The sequence below is a fragment of the Strigops habroptila genome, chromosome 8, assembly GCF_004027225.2.
Source record: "Strigops habroptila isolate Jane chromosome 8, bStrHab1.2.pri, whole genome shotgun sequence".
Lineage (NCBI taxonomy): Eukaryota > Metazoa > Chordata > Aves > Psittaciformes > Psittacidae > Strigops > Strigops habroptila.
The window spans coordinates 6,922,661-6,946,065 of NC_044284.2; the positions used below are offsets into that span (position 1 = coordinate 6,922,661).

General features: G+C 39.5%; 1 protein-coding gene across 6 annotated transcripts in view; it reads left to right on the plus strand.

The window, feature by feature from the left end:
• Positions 1-13,104, plus strand: part of PER2 (period circadian regulator 2) — a 47,438-nt gene extending 34,334 nt beyond the window's left edge. For 5 of the 6 annotated variants that reach the window (XM_030494285.1, XM_030494287.1, XM_030494284.1 and 2 more), the window contains 10 exons: positions 1,494-1,590; positions 2,027-2,183; positions 2,266-2,387; positions 2,763-2,936; positions 3,198-3,458; positions 4,833-5,680; positions 7,954-8,140; positions 9,013-9,205; positions 10,787-10,937; positions 12,013-13,104. In XM_030494285.1, the coding sequence (XP_030350145.1) occupies positions 1,494-1,590; positions 2,027-2,183; positions 2,266-2,387; positions 2,763-2,936; positions 3,198-3,458; positions 4,833-5,680; positions 7,954-8,140; positions 9,013-9,205; positions 10,787-10,937; positions 12,013-12,162 (2,340 nt within the window). In that variant the 3' untranslated portion in view covers positions 12,163-13,104. Of the gene's footprint in view, positions 1-1,493; positions 1,591-2,026; positions 2,184-2,265; positions 2,388-2,762; positions 2,937-3,197; positions 3,459-4,832; positions 5,681-7,012; positions 7,104-7,953; positions 8,141-9,012; positions 9,206-10,786; positions 10,938-12,012 lie in introns of those variants that run through there. The other variant, XM_030494289.1, reaches the window with a different exon arrangement.
• Positions 13,105-23,405: the final 10,301 nt, after the last annotated feature.

Consider the following 23,405-nt stretch of genomic DNA (forward strand, 5'->3'; position numbering starts at 1 on the left):
TTCTTATTCAAATAAGTGGCACTTACATTACAGTAAAAGTGGGGGGTTTTCTACTTTTAGCATCACTGTTTCAAATTAGGGATGGAAGAAAGTATGAAGAAAAAGTAATCTTTTTTGTTAAACAAAAAAAAAAACCTTCTGCCTAGGGGAATAAACATTTCTTGTGTAGATGAAGTCTCACGGTACTGAAGCACAGTTACAGGTGTGAAAGTGGATGTGTATAAAGAACTTAAACCTGTACAGTGTGTTACCTTATTTTAATGTCTGTAAGGTGTAATATGCTGTGTTTCTGGAAAAACCAGCTGGATATTTGAAAGCAGATTCTTTTGGGAAGTGAAGTCTGTTATTACTGCTTTCCCAAATGAAACTAAGATATGCAGTAATAATATCTAATTAATATAATGAACTATCTAATAAATGAAACTAAGAAATGCAGTAATACCTGCATAACCAAGTGATAGATTGACGTTGACCACTTTTCGTCTTGTAGAAATGCGCTATATATAATATGGAATGAAAGAAATGGAATGGAATAAAATTCTTCCTTTTGAACTTAAAACTTTACCATAGGTTGGGCCATTGCCACACCAACTCGATCGTGAGATGCAACTTTTAAAATTCCATTAGTCTGAGCAAAACAGCAGAGTTAAATTTATGCCTATACTTAACAGAACTATTTCATAGGCAAAGTAAATCAGACAGACAGTAATGTACTTAAAAGGTGCAGTTCTTTGACTGCATCAACATTAACATCCCTAGTAGTTTTGGCTTTCCTATTGTTCTTCCCAAATTTGCTGTAGGTCACTGAATTGTATTTAATTCTGAAAGCCAAAATTTTCCTTTACTTCATTCTGTTGCTTAAAGCCAATATTTCTGCTTCTGTGATAAGCAGTGGCAGACTGCTCTTGCCAAGGTGGTCACTTTGCTGCCCTTCAGTCCTTAAACACCAGTGGCTTAAGCAGAGGAATTCTCTGGATTTCTTTGATAGATATGTTATTACATTTCAGAGCTATGCAAAAAAGTAATGTTTAAGGAGATCTTGGTTTTGAGGAAAATACATACCTCTCTTTGCCTCACTATATCCACAGATAGTGAAGACTTTTATAGCGTTGTTCTATAACATCTTGTCTTGGTTATAGCATTGTTCTATAACATCAGTGCTTGGTTAAACTTCTAGCACAAAAAGTTCTCAGTCTTAGCAGCAACATTTTGTTTACCAAGTGATACAGTGTTTACTTTTTTCTGCAGTCTTCTTTGCAATGTATCTTTATATCTTCAAATCCACCACAATTGTTTACAAACCCCATACATTAAATTTCTTCCAGAATTCTGCTGCTGCACAATAAAATTTTATACATTGGGATTTCTCTTGTGATCAGACCAGTTGTAAGATAGAGATTAAGTGGGGTTACATTTTGTCTACTGAGGATGCACTATGCATGATGTTTTATGTCAGAATTTTGTAGTAACTCTTTTTAATGACCTGCTTTCAGGAGGTTTGTCAAGATGCCCGTAAGGTCAAGACTAAAGGACAGCATATTTTCACTGACAATAAAGCAAAACTGGAATATAAGAGAGAGCCTTTTCCAGGTAAGATATTAGCAAGTTAATTAAGTATTAGTTTATTGCACTGGTGCCTTGTATAACATGACAATAGAGTTTTTCTCTAGTTTAGTTCTAATCAATGTGTAAATACAGAATTTTAATCAATGAAAATTGTATCATCCTGTGTCTCTTCGCTGTCTTCAGAAAAATATGTTCAGCTATGTCTGAATGTGGTGTATATGGTATATGTCTGATAATGGTATAACCACAGTTAAGGCGTGTCCTAAAGCTGTTGTTTTGAAGTACCTTAAATGTAGCTCGTGTTAGCTCCATTAGTGCACAAACCTCTACTTGTCACAAGTTAACCACTGTAAAGCCTGTTAAGAAATACATATAAATGAGAACTTTGACTGTTGCTTTGGGGGGAATTTGTAAGGATTTAATGCCATAATTGCAATAATGGCAAAATCTCTCTTCGCAGAAAAACAAAATGGTCCTGGTAGTCAGGTGAAAGATGTAGTGGGCAAGGATGCTGCAGTAACAGCTGCTCCAAAAAATGTGACTACTGAAGAGTTGGCTTGGAAAGAACAACCTGTATATTCTTACCAGCAGATTAGCTGTTTGGACAGTGTCATCAGGTAAGCAAACAGTGTGTAAATGACTCTTGACCTCTAGACTTAAGACTTGCATATCTAATACTGTTAAATCATTGTATTTTAGGTACTTGGAAAGTTGTAATGTGCCTGGCACAGCAAAAAGAAAGTGTGAACCTTCATCAAGTGTTGCATCACTGAATTCTGGAGTTCATGAACAAAAACCAGCTGCTATACAGCCTTTGGGAGGTATCTATATCACAGCTTTTTCCTGAATGATTTTTGTTAGCAGCCAGTCAGATGTCATTATTCTGCAGTGAAGTAACAAGTGTAGCTTAGGCATGACCTCGTAGCCATTTCCTTAGCATTAGATGTTGGTATCCTAACTTTTATCATGAAAATCTTCCCTACAATCAAAATAGCAAATAGTAGATTGAATATCTGGATTGCAGATGCAGAAGCTTATTTTATGCTGTACAAAATACAGCAGAGTTTGCATTTTAGGACTTGAATCTGTATCAAATATAGGAAGTAGGTTCCACAGTTGGACTTAACAAGAACAACCAGCTGAAGAACCTGGCAGCTAATTCATTGCAACAACTACATCTTTATTTCTTTTAATAGATCCTGCTGTGTTGAAGGCATCTGGTAAATCAAATGGTCCCCCAGTGGTTGGTGCTCACTTAACATCTTTGGCTTTACCTGGCAAGCCTGAAAGTGTTGTGTCTCTCACAAGTCAGTGCAGCTACAGTAGCACCATTGTTCACGTTGGAGATAAAAAACCACAACCCGAATTAGGTATGATTTTTACTAATTCAGTTTCCTCAAAATGATGATTGCTAGCAAGTTTAAAGTTCAGGCGTGTGAACAGACAGTATGTGCGTGTGACTTAGATTTTTCTTACCGCTAAAATGTTCCTATGGAAATGGAGTAAAAAGGGAGAGAATTTGTGTCTTAAACTTACAGCAAAATAGTTTCAGAATTGCAATAGCTTAAAAATGCATATACAGAGCTTTTATTACTTCATCTTAGTTTATTTTTTTCCCCCTGTTTCTGTAGAAATGATAGAAGATGGTCCAAGTGGAGCAGAACTCGTAGACGGCCAGCTTCTTGCCCCTCCATCCACCTCTGCGCATGTAAATCAAGAAAAGGAGCAATTTAAAAAGCTGGGACTTACAAAGGAAGTCCTTGCAGTGCATACACAAAAAGAGGAGCAGAGCTTCTTAAATAAATTTAAAGAAATCAAGAGATTTAATATATTCCAGTCCCACTGCAACTACTACTTACATGATAAACCAAAAGGACGACCTGGTGAACGGGGTATGGCAATGTGGTTTTCATGATAAAACTTGTATTTATATAGGAAGCAAGTCCTGTTGAGAGGGCATTTCCATTTTTAGGTGCACGGTGGGGGCACTGTGAATAGTGACAGTTGCATGCTATTTTTAAGTTCTTTCTGGAAAGTCTTGCTTGAAGACTGAGAGCGAAATATTGCTTTTAATGTAATAACTGACATTTTGGTAACTAAAGTTTTGATTTTTATCTGTTAGCTAAACTATTACTGTCGTGCATCTACTTTCAAAGGACAAAAACCCCATGCTTTAGCATGTTTCTTTACTGCATCTTGCCTGTATTCCCTTTATTTTCTTCTCTTTCTGTTTTTTTTTCAGGCTCATGGTTTTGTTTTCAGCCCCTTTGTTGTATATCCAGTCTCCCACATTCCACTCTAGTATAATTGGTGAAACAGTCCAATAATTGTTCGGTTGCCTTTTAATAATGTGATCAGTGGGATGGAAATGGTACAGGCTAGCTGTAATAGTGAAATTGTTTTGCTTGTTAAGACCAGGAACTCTGGATAGTGTTTTCAGAAGTGCTTGATACTGATCTGACTTTGTTCCCATTTGAGTCTTGACTTGACTTGGAACAGCAGTCAGACACTGCTAAGCATTTTGTTGCAGGTTCTTATCTCTTATTTTGTATTTAAATAGTTAGGCAAGTCCTTGATTAAGAAAACCTGTTCTGGAACACGTTAGGTCCCTTGCGTTCTTTATACTTGAGAAACTTTCAGCCTATTCAAATAAGCTTTAGACAAACTAAAAGTTGGAACAGCTTTTAGTGGCAGAAGGTATTTTATGGATTTCCTCATGTCTGTAATCAGATGATCTGACAGCCTTCACCTAGGGAAGAGTCGGTTGGTGCAGAGTTCTACTAAAATAAGGTTGTAAAAGTAGCATGCTTTTCTTTCCCCTCAGGCAGTTAGTTTGTGTGCTTTCTCTCCTTCTGCCTTTTTTCCCTTCACCTCTTCAATTACAGACCTGCGTGACCTTAAGTCTCTAAAAATGCTTACAATGGAGTCCCATATTGCTTTCATTGTAATTGCTGGAGTAATTAGAAGTTTGCCCCTCTGGGAGCCACTGTTTTGCACTTTGTGGTGTTTGGGTGGCACACATCTGAGCCTGAACGGATCCACTGCTGCTTTCTTCTTCCATGGTGTGTCAGCATGGTTTGCATTGCCCAGTTAGCTTGGCTCGTGTGCTAGAGGTAAAAGTGAACCTGACCCCTTCACAAACGCTTCCATTTGGGTAGGCTAAGTCCAGAACTACAGTTTTGAGCAACTTCTAGGAATGGTGATGTGAGGGGGATCCATCACATTGCAAATAGGATCCTTCCTGATTTTGGGGGGCTTTTTTGCAGGTGGCCGTGGACAAAGAAGTGGCACTTCTGGAATCGATCAGACTTGGAAGAAAAGTGGAAAGAACAGGAAATCAAAGCGCATTAAACCACAGGAGTCTTCTGACAGTACAACCTCTGGAACTAAATTCCCCCATCGGTTCCCTCTTCAAGGCTTAAATACTACTGCTTGGTCACCATCAGACACTTCACAAGCGAGCTACTCAGCAATGTCTTTTCCCACTGTTATGCCTGCATATCCACTTCCTGTTTTTCCAGCAGCAGGAACTGTGCCGCCAGCTCCTGAGACTTCACCCTCTGGTCTTAATCAGTTGCCAGACTCTGGAAATACTTGCCCTACGCAACCATCCCAGTTCTCTGCACCCCTCATGACGCCTGTCGTAGCTCTTGTGCTCCCCAACTATGTCTACCCAGAGATGAACAGTAACTTACCTCAGGCACTTTACCACAGCCAACCCAACTTCCCTGCCCATTCCGCTTTCTCTTCACAGACAGTATTTCCAACACAGCCACCGTTTGCTACACCCAGCCCTTTCCCACAACAGGCATTTTTCCCAACACAGCCATTCCATTATAATCTGCCAGCAGAGAGTGAAAAGGCTCCTGTCACAGAGCCACGAAATGAGCCATCCCGTTCCTGCACTCCGCAGTCTGTGGGTCCTCAAGACCAGGCTTCACCACCTCTGTTCCAGTCAAGGTGCAGTTCTCCTCTGAACCTTCTACAGTTAGAAGAAACCACAAAAACTGCTGAAAGTGGGGCTCCTGCAGGTTTACATGGAGCTTTGAGTGAGGAAGGAGCCGTAGGCAAAATCATGCCAACTGATAACTGTAGTGGAAAGGGATCCTTACCAGTAAGTATGCTGATGGATTGTGGATTATTAAATTAAGTCTTCACGTTCTTGTATATATCCGAAGCTGTGAATATGTAGAGGTGCCTGAAGTGGGTTTCCTCCCCCATTTTCCTGTCTCTGATACATTAATTTCAATCCTTTGACTTATGGGACCTATTTTTTAATAATAGACAGTAATCAGTCAATATAATGCCGGGAGATGGACTCACAGTTATAGTTAGTAAACTCAAATTTCAGCACACTGAATAGAACATGAAATCTAATAATTGAAATAGTCTTAACTTTTAAAAATTAAAACCACTTTGTTGTTGTTCTTCTAAAGTTACGCTACGAAGCTTGGAAATAGATCTTGAAACAGTTTGTATAAGCCCATTTGAAGGCACTGAAGTAGATCTAAAATAATATGATCACATAATTTTTTAGCAAAAAGTTTTGAGCTGGTGAATTTGTCTGGAGGGGGCAAAAAATCTGTTTGTGAAAAGAAAGACGCTGATACTATTCAAAATAAGATCACATCTTTATTTACAAACAAGCAACCAAAGTAAAGGTAGTGTTAATTATTACTTGCAGATCATAACTTTATTTTTTATTTGGTGCACTAAAACTATGCTGAGCTATTGGGTAACTTAAGATTTTTAAATTTTTTATTTTAATTTCCTGTCTCATTCAAATTTGGTGAATCGGTTTAACAAATAACCTTACAAGAACTTCAGAGGGAGTAATATGTACATAAAGGTTTCTATGACAGAAATATATAGACTAATATTAGTGTTTTCTAAAGAAAACACTTATAAACCATTTACCTCCTTGAATATGTTAAGTCACTGAAGGGGTGGAGTTGCAACCTTAACCTTTTAGACTGGCTCCTTCCTCCTGCTTTCCTTGTGCTGTGGTTTGTAACTGGTCTCTGCATCTAATGGTGCAATTACAAAGCAGAAGTTGGGTTCACTGCTGATAAAAGGAAAGCAGGCATTGGAAGGAGTGGCTTTTACATTTAGGCGTGTCTGAGTTCTAGTGTAAGTAATTGGTAAAAAGCATTGTTAAACTTTTCTCCCTGGTTAGTTTCCAGATTATTTAATCGATATTGTTGATATTGACTCTTAAGTGGGACAAATGAAGGGAGAATAGAGGAAAAACTGATTTTGTTGTATCTATGTTCATCTAGAGAAACTTACAAACTTGACACAGTGCAAAAACTTGTCACACTCTGTTATTACATGATTACATGATGCCACTAAGGGGAAATTTTGAGGGATATATGCATGCAGTGCCATGTTTGGACTGATGTATTCTGCATGCAACATAACATCTCTGAAATCTTATCTCTAAAAGGACTTCTGACTTGTGCTGTGGTATAACAGTGCATCTGTGACAGTCTGTAACTTGCAGCATGCTCTGAGATGCCTCTGCTGGATTAAAAGAAGCTCGGTAACAAAACTTAATAGTAACGATTTTGCTGGCAAATTCTTCTGAGTTTCCTCAAACTGTTAGTTCCTATTTAAAAATCTGCAAAATAAGACTTCCTGTAACTTCCTCATCACTTATTGGAAAATGGGCGTTTTTTCAGGACTGTGTAAAGGATAAAGCTAGTTCTTTCTATTATTATGTGCTTTGATAAGTTCTGTCAACCTTCATTTCTAATACTTAATCTTCAAACTGAATTGCAGTGTTGTTTTGCTTGTTTATGTTAGAAATAAGTGTAGTTAATGCTCTTTCCCTTAAAAACATACAAAGAAATTATCTTGCCAAGCAAGCTTGCATCTGGGAACACCTTTTTCATCATGGATTAAGATTAGTAACAGTAATGGACTGTTGATACAAATCCCTTTGAGGCAGATTATAATAGGAGCAACTGCTAGTATGTCTTAGATGGCTTAGGTAAAATCTGCCATGTCTAGGACAGTAACGGCTATAAAAACTGAATAACAAATGCCTTCCTTGCTTCCTAACTATTCTATATATATGTGTGTGTGTGTGTGTGTGTGTGTGTGTGTGTGTGTGTGTAAAAATATATGTATTTTTAAGAGAAATTGACTTAAAATCTCAATCTTACTGAACCACCGCTGTCTGCCTATCAGTTTACTTTGTTATTCCTAGTTGGTCTTGGCATATGTTGTTGGTGTTGGTTGCCTTTCTTTGAGTAACTGCATAAACATGGTAGAATATAAAGTGAAATGGATAAATACTAAATGTAAATGACTAGTAATGAAATAGGCTTGTGTTTTGGTTTTGGGTTTTTTAATTTTTTTTCCCCCTCTCCTTCTTAACACTAGGCTGAATCTCCAATGGATGCTCAAAATAGCGATGAACTCTCCATGTCTAGTGTCCTGCTTGACATTTTACTTCAAGAAGATGCATGTTCAGGCACTGGTTCAGCTTCATCAGGGAGTGCTGTATCTGCAGCTGCTGAGTCTCTGGGGTCTGGATCCAATGGCTGTGGCATGTCAGGGAGCAGAACAGGTAACACTGGCAGTGAATACTCTCAGCATTTTGACCAGCAGGTCTTAGAGTGACCAGCAGGTTGAGGAAGGAGATTCTCCTCCTCTACTGTGCTCTGGTGCGTCCCCCTGCAATCCTGTGTCCAGCTCTGCGGCAACAACACGAGAGGGACGTGGAGCTGTTGGAGTGAGTCCAGAGGAGGCCACAGAGAGGCTGCAAGGGCTGGAGCAGCTCTGCTCTGGAGCCAGGCTGAGAGAGCTGGGCTTGGACCGGGACTTGGAGCAACCTGCTCTAGTGGAAGGTGTCCCTGCCTGTGGCAGGGGGTTGGAACTGGATGAGCTTTAAGGTCTCTTCCAACACAAACCAGTCTGTGATTCTATGATTCTGTGATTTTTAGAGGAGTTGGAGTGTCAAGTATTGCAGGCACCACTTGAACATAAAGTGCTTTATGTGAAAATCTTTATTGTCTTTAATCCTTATTGCATAGTTTATTCTTGATTTCTTTTTATTACACAATATGTAAGTTTTTCTATTGATTGCTATTCATTTACAGCATGGAGTCTTTTTTAAGTGTGTGTAAAATAACCGTTAAGATGATCTGTAGTTATGACAGAATAATGAAAATACTGTACTCCTTCATGTTTCAGTTCAGATTTTTAGTTAAAGCTAATTATTCTGCTGAAATTGAATGGAGACTTAGCCTGAGAATTAGAGTTTTAAACATAATAATGCAGTTACCTATGGGTGGAAGTTCCCTCTGTTTAAAAAAAGTGAAATAAAGTAGTGATTGTACTTATACTTTCAGTTCTTCTTAATCTTTTGTATTTTGAAAAGCATTCAAACAGTTTATGTACTTGACAATTTATAACGAAAGGTTAAATTTCTTTTTAAAGGTAGTAGTGAAACTAGTCATACCAGCAAGTACTTCGGGAGTATTGATTCCTCAGAAAATCATCATAAAACCAAGATGAAGGCAGAAATAGATGAAAGTGAGCACTTCATTAAGTATGTCCTTCAGGATCCTATATGGCTTTTGATGGCAAACACGGATGACACTGTTATGATGACTTACCAGATACCTTCACGGTAATTCCAGTATTCTAGTCCTTCATGAACTGTATATATGTTGGGGTGAGCAGGGTATACAGAAGGGAAGATATGTATGAATCTCTGTTTCAGTAGCAGTAAATAGGTTTTAATGTTTAGATGAGTGTTATGAAGAATTCTTGTTTCCTCTGTATCTTTTTTCTTATACTATACAAGAAGTTCTCAAAAATTATTTGCTTGGGGTTACCTGTATTTTAAAATCAATTACTTCAGTTGAAGTTAAGTGTGTATGTTTTTTGAAGCTGTTTTTTGTCACTACTTGCCTAGAAATTCTTGTAGTCAATAGATCCTGGCAAGTGTGCTCAGATCTAATGATGTTCTGTAGCATGGAAACTCTGTACTTCCTGTCCCCGAGATGCCAAGTTCAGTGGCACACTGCTTTCTCTGCCTTTTTTTTTCCTGGGTTGTTAATTTCCACATGTTCATTCTTCTCCATAAATTCCCATTCAAGCAGGACAAGGAAGTAGAAGGTGGAAACCATAAGGTTTCTAACAGAAAATGTTTATTAAAACATATTCCAGGCTTCAGTAGGAAAGAGAAGATATAGGGAAAGAGAGGGTGACAAGTCTGCAGATGTTTTTAAATCTTGTTTGTTTCTTGGGAGTGATGAATGGTATTTTGAATAGGAAGTAAAGACAAGTCCTTTGAAAAGGAAGGAAAACAAGCTTTCAAAATACAGAAGCAGAGCGACGATGGAGGAAAAATAAGAGAACATGGAACTTCAGAGTTTTTCCCTAGATTTAAAAATACCTTGGTATTTTGAAGTTTTTGTAGCCTTAAGGGTTGACACCTGTAGATGAGAATTCCAGTAGGCTGTAAGACTAGCAAAGCCTGTCAAAGAGAACATAATATAAACCAGGATATTGTGATAAGAAGAGTTAAGCTTGCTGTCAGAGCGTAATGCCCAATTGTAAAGCCAGCTGTTCTTAGGGATGCTCTAAGGAACAGAAGTACTACTGGGTTTCTTAGAACTTCCTTTCTTTCTGTTGTTATCCTTTATAGAGGTGTACAGCTTGTAAATGCTTGTAGGGGTGCAGGCTTTTAAGTTTCTGAATCGAGGTGGGCACTGGGGGGAGAGAGGACTTGGGCTGCTGAAATAGAGCCATGTTTTCTAAGCCTTTCTCTCCCAGTCCTGAAGTTGAATCCATTCTTTGTAACCTTCTTAATCATAACTTACTACTTCTTTACTATCTCATATGTGCATCTGCAGTCTGTTTTGGGTTGTCTGCCCAGTGAGGGGGAACTTGGAACTTAGGTCAGCAGAGGGAAACCGGAGCTCTTGGTGGTTTCGCCAGTGGTACTCCCTGAATAGCTCTAAGGAAACTGATTTTACTAGTGGGATTTGAAAAGACAATGAGCCAGCAGAAATGCATTAAGATGTCTGCAAATGCAGAAAGCTGCTGAAGTAACCACGCTTATTTTTCTTCCAATATAAGATTTGTAGACTTAACAATCCAGAACAAAAATGGTCTAAAAAAATGCTAGTATTTGACTTTGTAGCCTTATATACACGTAAACCCCAGAAACTGAAGCTCAATTTCTAAATACATTTTATTTTAGAGATTTGGAAACAGTTTTAAAAGAAGATAAGCAGAAATTAAAGCAAATGCAGAAACTACAGCCTAAGTTTACAGAAGAACAAAAAAGAGAGCTGATTGAAGTTCATCCATGGATCCAGCAAGGTGGACTGCCAAAAACTGTTGCTAATTCCGTAAGTTTAGATGAGTTAGCTACTTTTGCATGTATGATAGTGCTTAAATTATTAACTGCCTATGTTAGACTTTTCCATTCCTGTTGCTTTGAAAGCCTGGTCAATTACACAGATTAAAAAATTAATTCAAACTTCCATGCAGTGGTTTCTGGCTTGATTCAATTTACCAGAAGACTTCTTTCCGATGGGTAATTCCAAGTAGGGATGAATAGAGTATAGGAAATTTCTGTCCTATTTCTAAATTTCCATGTATCTAATTGAAATCCTTTATCCACACAGCCAGAAACTTCACTACGTAAAAATCTCTGTCTTGAGTGGAGAAGTTGATGCCCATTGCTTTCTAGAAAGTACAAAATTAATGGGAGTACACTGTTCCTTTTTGCTATTAGACTTTTCTCTCACACAGGATCATCTCTTGCCTTGATTCTCTAAGTGGATTAATGGCTTGAAAAGCAATAAAGGAAAAAAACCCAATGAAACAAAAACCCACAGCGTCCTTGCCCTTTTATTTGTTGTCTGTGTATTTTACTTAGTCACACACAAATACCTGGTTGCATTCTCTTTTCCCTAAGCTTTCCATCACTTGTAGCTTTTTTGGACATACATTATCAAATGCAGAAGCTCTCTGTGCACATGGCTATTTCAAAAGTCAGTGTAACAGAATTGCAGTGGAATCCTAATCCTGATGTTAATGTTACTGCAATGTTAATAGTAAAAGGATGCAACTCGTGTAAGCGTACAGTTGCTTCACTCTCTTGTGCACTGCAGCTGACGTGAACATGTTACTGCAGGGTTAGCAATCAAATGGAGGAAAAGGTGACTGGAAGTACATAGAAAATGTCAGCATTGTAAGTGATCTATGACATAACTGCTTCCAGTAGAGTTCTCAAGTATTCGTATTGATTTACTACATGTTATAAAATGACTGTGTGTGGGAAAGCTGGAGAGAGGATTATATCTGATAGTTGTAGCATGGATGCAAATGTTCCCTTGGAATCAGGGATCATATGCAGATGAATTGTTGTTTGGAAAAGCTTTTTATTTATGGGAGTTTCTATAACTTTTTCTTTTTCAGGAATGTATTTTTTGTGAGGACAATATACAGAGCAATTTTTATACATCATATGATGAAGAAATCCATGAAATGGACCTTAATGAAATGATTGAAGACAGTGGGGAAAACAACTTAGTTTCCCTGAGTCAAGTCAGTGAAGAACAAACATAGCCTTTGAGCCTGTTGTTTTCAAAGCTGCTTCAAAAGTACAGTGATGATCCATAATGGTTTTAATCTTGTATCCAGCAAGATGAGTCCAGTTCATAAAAACATGTGTTTTTCTTGCTCTAGAAGAGTCATTTGTGAATGAATCTCTTTTTAAATGGTGGCAATCTCTTCCCAGTAAGGACATTGTTGAAGATGGTGTAGCTTTTCTTTAAAAAAGACAGACTCGTATTTTGCACTTAAATGCCTCAAGTATTTCTTTACAGACAATAGAAACCTTCATCGATGCCTACTGTTTTTTGTAGAGTGGGTTAATGAGTACTGAAAATCCCCCTACGTACATACAGGTCTTCAAATCTCCTTTTGGTAATGATTAAGCACTAAAAATTGTTCTAGCGATTTTGCTTAGTGGCTCTTTAGCATTGTTCTTAATATTTGAAGTGGTCCAGCATTGTAGAAGAAATAACATTCAAGCAAATTAATTCACACTTGCCCTTCTCATACCAGTTGATCCCATCCTCTGTTTCCTATAGTTTTGAATGTAGGAACCTTTTTTGTCTAAGAAATGTTGAACTACATTTGTAAAATGGTCTTGGGTTAAAATACTTACGTGAATGTGTAAGTACAGATGAGTGCTGACAACTTTGTAGCCTTTTTATTTAAATGGACACTGCAATACCATGAACTGTTTATTACCTTGAAGCATCATTTTAAGAATTTATACACAAGACATCTTTATGCTTAGAGATTTTAAAAGTAAGACCACAGAGGATGACCGCGTATGCTCCAGTGACTGGTAGACAAAGCTTGATATGACTTGAACCTTCATTTCTGATCTGTTCTGTCAGGAGCTTGGTCATCAGTTGTTACCGTGTGGCTAAACAAACATCAAACTTATATGTGGCAAGAGAGGATTAGACATTTCTTGTCATTTGAAGATAGTTCTTAAAAAAAAAAAAGAAGTGATTTTGAGAATAGTGTTGACTTTCACAATATTTGAATTGCGTAATCTGAAACTTAGTGTGGCTGAAATCCTTTGCTGTCAAGGATTTAATTTTAATGCCTCTGAGATTGTATTGACTTGAATATGTGTACTTTATGTTTTTGTGCTGTTTATACGTGTTGGATGTGGGAAGAGAACACAAAAGAACAACTACGTATTGGTTGGTGGACGTTTAGTTGCAATATTGCTAGATGTCAGCTGCAGGTCCAGGAGTGAAAAACATGGAGAAATTCAATTAACTTTGATATGTTTGTCTTAAAATAATTTTCATGGAAAGCATTTCCTTTTTTATTAGGATAACATTTCTATTCGCTGAAATTTAAGGTTATTTTCATTGTATAAGTATATTTCTCTTTGCATACAAAGAGGATGTGGTGATAGATCTGACACCACCAAACCATGCAGAAGTGACTGGTATTCGCTTAGTGGGAGAAATAATTTGTGTAAAGTGATTAGTTATTAATTGGACAGTGTCAAGGAAAATTGCATTGGGATCAGGTTCTGCAGATAGCTGAGTGTGTGAGCTTGTGAAATAAGTAGAATTACAGCTGAAAAAGAGTATCTCAAATGTAGTGTGAAGCATTACCCAGCAAGATCTGATTCCTGTCTTTAATAGTTTAGCAAGGTCAAATTTAAATATATGTAAATATAAACTGAATGAGGAAGTTTAAAATGTTGGTGTTCAAGTCCAATGTATTAAATGTTTTAATCTTAAATGGAACAGTGCAGCTATACCAACATAGTAAACATATTCCATTTTTACATGTAAACACAAATAGTTTTAATTGGACCAGGGTTTGGGAAAAATGAAAGCTTTATATAAGGAGCGCATCATAATTATACCAATTACTTTCAGGGACTTCTCAACCATGTTGAACTTGTTTGCTTTAACATGCTTTTTTCTGGCTTTGTTTTGGTTACTCTCAATTTGTTCTCATTTCTCTTTTTGTTTGGTTTTTTTTTTTTTGGTTTTGTTCTTTCTTTTTCAATGACCATCTTGTAACCTTAACTTAGTGGAAGGAAGAGAAAAGTATATTTAGAGCATTTTGTGGATGTGCTTACTTATGGACTTTATCTTGCATCCTTAAAGTGTTTGCATTTACAGGGTGGTATTAAAATATTTTCCTGTAACTTAAAATCTACATGCCTCCATTTATAGATAAGATTCTGAAGCTGTAATTTTTCCAAACTGTTCTAAGATGATTTATTTGTGATGACACTTTGTCAACATGTCAACAATGTTTTTCTGTACACTGTGCAATATATTTTGGTTTTGCCACTTGTGACTAATTTTTATGACTTTGCTTTTTAGAAAACTGGTAAATAAAACAGATATATTTTTAGTTGCCTTTTTGTTTCTTGAGGCTTCTACGCCATGTAGGAAGCAAAAATATATACATGACTGGTAGCATATGAACTGTTCAAACTGAAGAACTTGCAAGCTATTAAGTTGTGGCGTATTGTCCTGAAGTAAAATTGTTGCCAGCTTGTCTGACCTGTAAGTTTAGTGGTCAAATGGAAGATTGAATCTTTATATTGACTAGTTGTTGTGAAAACATGTACAGGTTTACTGCCTGTAAGAGTGGAGAAGGTGGGGACGCTTGAAGGTTTCTATTTTCTCACTTTGAGTGGTAATATAGTTTTAGCAGTGATGCTGTTTGACCACCCCTCCAGTTTAGGAGGTATTCAGATTGGAGACCCTCATTAGGTCTTTTTCTCCATGACATGGGAGGTTTCTGGTTTTGTAAACCAGAACAAGTAGTGCAAACCCTAGTTTGGTCACAAGGGACCCAGATATTTCTGTGAGCAGCAACATCAAGGTGTTTCTGAACCACAAAGCAGTTCACCACACAGGTAAATTGCCTTCACACCAAGGGTAGAATTGTAGTGTTGTGCACTCTGTTGCTGACATGCATTTTAAAGCATGCTGCTTCAACACATCATCTGGGTCCCTTTGAAGTCTTCTGAATTGACCCTAAATACATGAGCAGTTCTGTGTATGTGAAGTCTGAGAGCACTTGTGTCCTAATAGCACCTTTGTTCCTTGCTTAGCTAAATGTGCAGAGGAGAGATGTATTGATGAAGCAGTTTACAGAACTACAAATCTGAGCTCTGTGCACATAGACAACGTGTCTGCAGCTTAGAGAAGGCATGGGGCTAGCATTTGGATGCAAGTTTTTATAATGGATCTGTGATGTTGGGAGAACGGAAGTGCTGCTGCTACTATAAATTACCAGGTAATGTTTCACAGTTCCGGTAATTTTTGCAATTTTTAAGTGTAATAAGACTACGAGTTAAACGTGGCTTTAAGTATTCATGTGGTCCTCCTTGTGCCTTCTGTCAACACCCCAGCACAAAGAACTGCTTTATACTGCAGGGCTGTTGGGAACAGTCTTTGTCAGCGGGTTCCTTCCATCTCTGTAGCCCCTAGGTGTCACTGGTGTCTTGTGGTCATATTTGGCAGGTTTGCACCTCTACTTTTCCTCTCTTCAGCTTCTTGTGTTTTGGGGCTGTTGAGTTTGCTATGATGGTATTTGATGTAAAGAACTGTGGCTTGAATTTCAAATAAGGATGATTGATAAAATTTGAAATGAAGATCCATTGGCCTAATGGTGGGGAATGCAACTTTCTGCTTGGAAAAGGGAAATGGATTACTGAAAAGCATCAGGTTTTAGTCCACTTAACACTTGAAATTTTCATGGCTGAAACCATGTGGCAACAACAAAGGATTCCCATATCATGTAACGAACAAGGAAATTCTGCCACTGTCTTTAGCTGTGTGTATAGGAAAAGATGGTTACCAAATTTCTTTGAAGACTCCTAAAGCTTTGGATGTAGTCAGGCAGTGTATTTAGTATTCTTTTCATAATTACTTTGCATTGCATGAGCAGTGAATTTGAATGAGATCAACTGTAAAGACCTTATTATGAAAGCAGTTCCATAGAAGGTGATTTTATTAGTCCTACCAGTCCATCTAAAATCCCTTCCCTGTATGCCCTCTGCCATTATAACGTGATGCTTAAGTCTTAAATTTGAAGAATGGAAATTTCTGGGATTTCTGGTTTGGATTTTTAAGGAAAATCTGTTTTTTTTGAAAAAGTTTGATAGTCTATTAGCTAACAGATGAGCAAAATAAAGGTGTCTGTATCCTAATGTCATTGAACCATTAATAGTCTTGAATCGATTTCACAGCAGATTGGTATAAATTGAACCAAACTGCATACTGTAAATGGTTTTGCAGATTGCCCTTACTGACAGAATTGGTTTGATGAAGTGATATATGACTGCCTTTGTGACCTAATTTAGCCTTCATAGGCCTGTGAAGTTTATGGTGTTAACTTTTGCTCATTAGGCTGATAAGAGCAGCTTCACAGGTAGAGTCTTTTTGAATGTATTTGACAGGATCAAAGGGCTCAAATGCTCAGAAGTTGTTGAACAGTGGTGCTGCCTGTAGTGCCTTTTGAGGGGATGAACTGAAGTAGTATAGAGACGAGGCTCAGGATATCTTGGCCACTGTAATGTAAATCCTTCATGAGTCTGAATGAGCCTGCAGTAAATTAGGTCAGGAAGTCCAGCACCACCTTCTAATGTGTTTTAAGAAGAGTCTATAAATGAAGGTGGTATTTTTATCACCTAGTTGGTTTATACAGTCTAACTTGCTCATTCAAGCATTTCCAAAGATGATTTTTAAAACTTTGAGATACAAAATTTGGGGAGATGACAATTGAGAGGAGGGGGTGTGAGACAAAAATCTGTATGATGTGTTCCGCAGGGGTGTTCCCAGGAGGATGGATGCTTAACAGCCTTCCCCAAGCTTCATAAACTTTATAGTAATGACTTGAAGCTGATTGCCAAACCTTACTGTGAATGAACTGCTGTAATGAAAGGTATCCACAGCCTTCCAAGTGTTGCGTGTTGCCATACCTCTAAGCCTGTTAGATAAGACTGGGGCCGAGCTGTGATACCTGGGCTATATGTAGAAGGTGACAGTTTGCTCTGGAAACATTTGGGTTGTTGCACTCTAGTTTGAGACTTTATTGAAAGAATTGGAGGAAGAGGATAATAACACAGTTCCAAAGGACACTGCCTCCTCTCTGAAATTGCTTACCATTATGTCTTAAATAATACCTTTATCAACAGCTCTGGGCGAGCTGTAGTGGTTCCTTGTCAGAGAGAGAATTTGAGAAAGAGATGAAGACTAATATCTTTTGAGTCATCTGAATATTTAAACCTTTAGGAACAATTCAGTTGAATGGAGATGGGAAGTTGTTGAAATACAGACGCAAAAGGAAGGCACAGGGTTAAATCTGCCTGTCTGAGGTGTGACCACAACAAATGAGAAAGTTGTCAAAACAAGGAAGGTTGGAATTGCTCTATGTCTAGAGGAAAAGCAGGAGAAAAAAATAATTGAGGAGGACCGAGAAAAAGAGATGCTTAGAGCTTTTGGTTGCAAAGCCCAGCCCCATGGGGGCTTTCTTCACCTGGATTCTCTGCTAAGCTACATTCCTGAATTTACAGAGTCTCAGCGCATCTCTGAACTCTAAAGTAACATCTAGAAACAGAGTCAAATCACAATGATGTGTCCAGACACCAGGTTTTGGTGTCTGTGAAAACCAACCCCCAAAGTAGTAATTGGGCCACTTGCATCTGTCTATGGCTTTATTCAGAGCAAAGTATAAAATAACTTTTTCTAAAGAGTTTCTTAGCATTCAGTGTTCTCTAAAAACAAACCCAGTAAGTACAAAGCATGTAAAAAATTATACTTTCTTGTTTCAGGGGAAGGACAGGAAGTGGAAGCCCTTCCGCTTCTGAAGGTGCATGGCTTTTATTTCTCACTGCTCAGATGCTATGGTTACAAGCACTACAGAAAACAAACCAGTGGTAACAGGTAGGCTCCCTCGCTACTTCCCAGTAGTCCTGATTATTCTGCCCATTAGTGGGAATCTAACAGGAAATGGAGCGAGGCTGAACACTGTTGTGTTTCAGCAACAGAAAGTGTCAAAATCTTCTGATTTGGGCCAGAGAGACTAATCCTTCCAATTACACTGTAGGATTCTGCTACATTTCTAGGGGGGAATGTATGGTGAGCAACAGTTTTTGCTTTGGTTCCTCAGCAGCAAGCGATGGAATAAAGATGAATGCCACACACTTAGCTGGAGGCTTCCCCGCAAACAGATAGGTTTTCCCAGAAGTGGTGAAACGAACTGGGATCCACAGCTCAATCCCTTACTTCTTGCTTGGCCAATCATTGCTGGTTTTTGTTGCAAGGACCTGTTCGTTACAGGTGATCCAATGTGTTGAATGACTGACTTAGTGACTGCCTGAATATGCTGTATTGGAAAAATAACTAACAGGAGGATTGTCAGACTAGAGAGTCTAAAATGTACAAGCTTGAAAAGTATTTGGGATGGCATCTAATGTATTGAAGGAGGGAGGTAAAACTTGAGTTTTCCCTTAGTATTGCCAACTCCATTTTCCCAAAGCAGACAGCATGGAAGCATGCTAGTTGGGAGGAAAAGGGGAAGAACAAGAAGCCCACAACCAAACCATGCTTGAATGCATTTTCTTTGATGATCTACTTATTTTACGTGACACTGCCTATGTTTGTTTGCATATTTCATTTCGTGTCTGGCCTATGTCACCCACATCTGTTCTACGTGCACATATGTGGCCATGCTAGGTTGGTCAAGGAGAACTCACCTCTGAAGTGTTCAGGGTCAGATGGGACTTAGAAAAACCCGTTCGGGTGACCAAATAAAGCAAGAAGATAGAGCACATGCATCTGTCATTCACCCTAGATACATCAACACTTGCTATTTATGAAAAATCTTAGTCTTTCGCCCAATACCTGAGTCTCATAATACTTTAGTCATAGACTTCAGAACATAAATTTTGAGCAGGTAGGGTTTGGTTTTTTTAGCTGAATTGTCCAGTTAGGCAATAAAACCTCTGCCCTGGGTCAGTATAGTACTATTTTTGTTGCATCTCTTTAATTTAAAAAACCAAATAAATCAATCCCAAGATGTTAAAGCAGGCAGATAAGCAGATACTACTTCTTGTCCTCCCTGGAAATGCTAAAAGCGGGGAGGTAAGTATCTGGTTGGTGTGGTTTGGGGCTTCTTTTTTTTGTTGCTTGTTTTCTGTTTTTCTTTTTAAAAGGGGTTCAAGGAGTAGATGATAATTTTGCAAACAGGGGAGTGCTGCTTCTGGGACAGAACAGGGTGAGAACGGACTCCTAAGTAAGCACGGAGCATTGGGATCTTGGGGGTTTGCATTGTATTTTGAAGACTTCCTTTTTGTCACTGGAGTTTTGTAGCCCTGAAGCGACGCTCTGGTTCAGCGTTGGCTGAAAGGATGTGAATCATTGTTCCTGCTTCCTGCAGCAATTGCAAGTGCAGTCTGCCCTGCTGCTAACTGAGTCACCCTGACTGGCTCTGCTCCATGGCAGCCAGCGTGGGCACCACTGGGCAGCTCAGCACTGCTGGTAACACAGAAAAGCAGCTGCAAAGACCTGTTGGTTGGCTTAGTTGTCCCTGTTGTCTGCGTGACGGTGTTCTGGGCAGCTGCTCCTGTGCATTGTCTCCAAACTGGAGAGGCATGGGTTTGATGGATAGACTGCTCAGTAGATAAGGAATTGGCTGGATAGTTGTACCCAAAGACTTGTGGTCAATGGCTCAAGGTCCAAGTGGAGACCAGTGATGAGTGGTGTTCCTCAGGGATTGGTGTTGGGATGAGCGCTGTTCAACATCTTTGTCAGTGATAGGGACAGTGGGATCAGTGCACCCTCAGCAAGTCTGATGATGACACCGAGCTGTGTGGTGCAGTCGACATGCTGGAGGGAGGGAAGGGATGGGGTACAGAGGGGTCCGGACAAGCTGGAGAGGTGGGACTGTGTGAACCTCATGCGGTTTAACAAGGCCAAGTGCAAGGTCCTGCATCTGGGTCTGCCCCTGGTTTAAAATGAAAGAGGGAGATTTAGATTAAACATTAGGAAGAAATTCTTCCCTGTGAGGGTGCTGAGGCGCTGGCACAGGGTGCCCAGAGAAGCTGTGGCTGCCCCATCCCTGGCAGTGTTCAAGGCCAGGTTGGACACAGGGGCTTGGAGTAACCTGCTCTAGTGGAAGGTGTCCCTGCCCGTGGCAGGGGGTTGGAACTGGATGAGCTTTAAGGTCCCTTCCAACACAAACCAGCCTGTGACTGTGATCTGCACGAGGCATATAAGGTACGATGTGGGAATAGTTGTGCTTTCTGGGTCTTAACCCTGTTTTTGAGACCAAGCACATTCAGGGCCTTTCCAAATTATGTGTCACTTCATACAAAGCTTTCCATGAAGCAGACGCCATCCTGGGCACTCTGTACAGGCATCCGAGAGCTCCTAAGCAGCACACCATTGCTTACTTGGCTTATTAGGAAACTGCTGGTTCCGTGCAGGGATCAGTGAGTGGGAGGCTTGAGAGTAGCAGCTGCTCAGCAGAGCTTTGCTCCAGAAGCCTAGATTTTGGTAAGAAGCTGTGCACTCCCTTTGGATGAGGGGATTCATTTACACTTGTTTTCTGACCAGTTCATCCACTCCTGTGAAGGACAGATAGAACCTGGACTAAGCTCAGGTGTGAGTAATGCAGTCTTGGGCTCCTGGTGCTCTGCAGGTGTCCGCTGGGAGCCTGTTGAGCGGGAAAGGACTCTGTGTATGTTGTTTTATGGAAAAGGGCAATGTGTGGGTAGATACCACCCATGTTGGGGGTGTGCTGTGAGTAATGAAGACACTCGTGTTTTATGAAGGCTGGTCATAAACACCAAGTAGCATTTTCAGGCCCAGAGGAGGCAAATTCACTAGAAACTTGGATGATTCAGGCCTTGGTGAGGTGTATGGGTGGAAAAGTTTGATGGGGCTGATAATGCAGTTGATGTGTCTCCTCTAGGCTTTTTTTCCTCCCCTTCTCAGTCTGTGGAACACTGATTGCAAAGGCTGTTACACGGTGATAATGGAAGGGGTTTTATAGTGACTTTACTTAGCATATGTTGGTTCTGGTGAACTCAGTTTAGTTTAGGGAGAATGAAACTCTAAAGTTTCACTGGTGTGTGTCTCTGTCATGGGTAGTCTAAACCTCAAAACGCAGCAAGACTTACCCAGGTGGCCACTAGAAGCTAAATCCCCTTTGGAAACACACATCTGAGTGGATATGCTGGCTCTGAGTGTTACGCAGTAATTTCCCTTTCCTCTCAATGAGCACATCATTTTAAGGATGCTCTAAAGTATGTCTCTTTGATGGTAATTTTAAATTAGGCAGCTTTACTTTGTGCTTAAATAGTCTAGGAGCTTTGCAGAATTCAGCTGAGAGTGAATGAATCTGAGCAATTCCTGAAGCTATCTGCGAACATGTTTGAAGATACACTAGGTCTCAGATGCAAAGAAAACTGCTCACTGTGCTTTCACCCTATATTTTAGCTTGAGATCAATGGAAAAACTCAAAAAACACAAATCTAGGGTTTTTTTTATACTTCAGGCCAGGAGAGATCAACTGATACAATTGCTTGTATGTTGTTGTTGAAAGGAAATTAATTGCTTCTTTCAGTATCTAATTTCCATCCTTTTTGTTCTTATTTCAAACAGCTTGGACCTGCTACATAGCTTTTGGCATTTAAGACTCTGCTTTATTGGATTGAAAGACTTTTTGAACCCACGATTTCCTTAGCTGGTAAGTGAGCAATGTAACATATGTATAATAGTTGCAGTATAATGAATCAGATCACCCTCGCTCATCATCTTGTTAAACTAAATTAAGCTTAAAGTCTCTTGCTGCAAGGTGTATTTTCATGTTTGAATGCTTTCTGTGCTAGCTTTGGGTTTGTAATTTTTCTTAACCTTCTTAAAATGCAGTGCAATGAATTGCACTTGCTGAAAACAATGAAATGCTCATGTTGTATAGGGAGCTAAAAATCCCATGCAAGGAGGGAGACTGTTTTTACCGGTCTTCTTTAGCCTAGCTCATACAGAAAGAAGCCTGAGAGGCTTGAAACGCACAGTTTAGTGACCCTGTCCATTCAGATAACTGTGGAGTTGGGAAGTCTCTGTAAGAAAAAGTATAAATGCAACTTGGAACCAGGCACTCATGCCAGAAAATTAAAACACGTCTCAGGAAGCAGAAGGAGGGTAGGCTTCTGGTTAAGACAGATGGATTTAGTAGGTTGTTTGGATCCTTGAGTTTTGCACGTGCTTTTTCAAACCATTGTGCCCATCTGTGGAGCAAGATGATGTTCTCCTCCCAGGTCCTATCCACACTGGTTTGACTGTGGTCCAAGTGAGCATGGCCCAAGCTATGGCTATGGGGATGTTCTCTGTGGAGAGTTTACCATAGCACGGCAAGGCTCTGGATGCCAGCATTAACCAACACTCACCCCAGCACACTTCTTTCGAAGAAATAAACCCTCCTTTTCTTGTGACTTCTTCTCAGAACATTCTGCTAAATCTTGGATGGTAAGAGATACCAGCTCTGTGATACAGACAGGAATGAACTGTCTGCATAGCAGAAATTCCCCTCATGCTGTCTGTGCACCCCCTAACCCTGCTGCTGAGGGCTGGCCTCATGTGGGTTTTTTATTATTCTATTTTAATATTTTTAATTTGAATACAGAATGAAACATGTATTTATTTGGAGAGGAAAGCTCTGTAGAGAGATACATGATACTTGCTAGTGGGAGACAAAGATATAAGTTGATTTGGACAGTCTGAAAGCTTGATCTTGCCTCCTGGCCTGAAGGTTCCAACAAAAGACCTGGCATGTGTTGGCAAGAGGGTAGGAGAAGGTCTGAACCATAAATCCCACCAGGTGACCTGGTGTAACAAGGAGCAGTTTTCTCCTGCAACAGGTGAGTGACTGACATGCACAGCTAGAGGAAAGAGAACCCTTCTTTCTATTATCCTGCAGCTGCATATCAAATGAGTCCTCCCGTTAGTGTGCTGTTCCTTTCCTCTTTTACAAGGTGGTGCGCTGTCAGATCAGATAGTCTGTTTGTATTACTTTGGAATGGAAAAAAGTAAAGGCAGTTTCTATAAAGGAGGACTTGAAAAGGCTTCCCTGCTTTTTCATCAGAGCTGCTGGAAACCTTCCTTTCTCCCCATTGCCCCTTCCCCAGTCCCACCTCCAGAATGCTCACCTCTTCCTGCCTTTGTCAGGGAGGTGTCAGATTTGACACCTTTGCAGTAAGGTACAGAAATGCAAATGGAGAAATCCAGCAACACCTCATC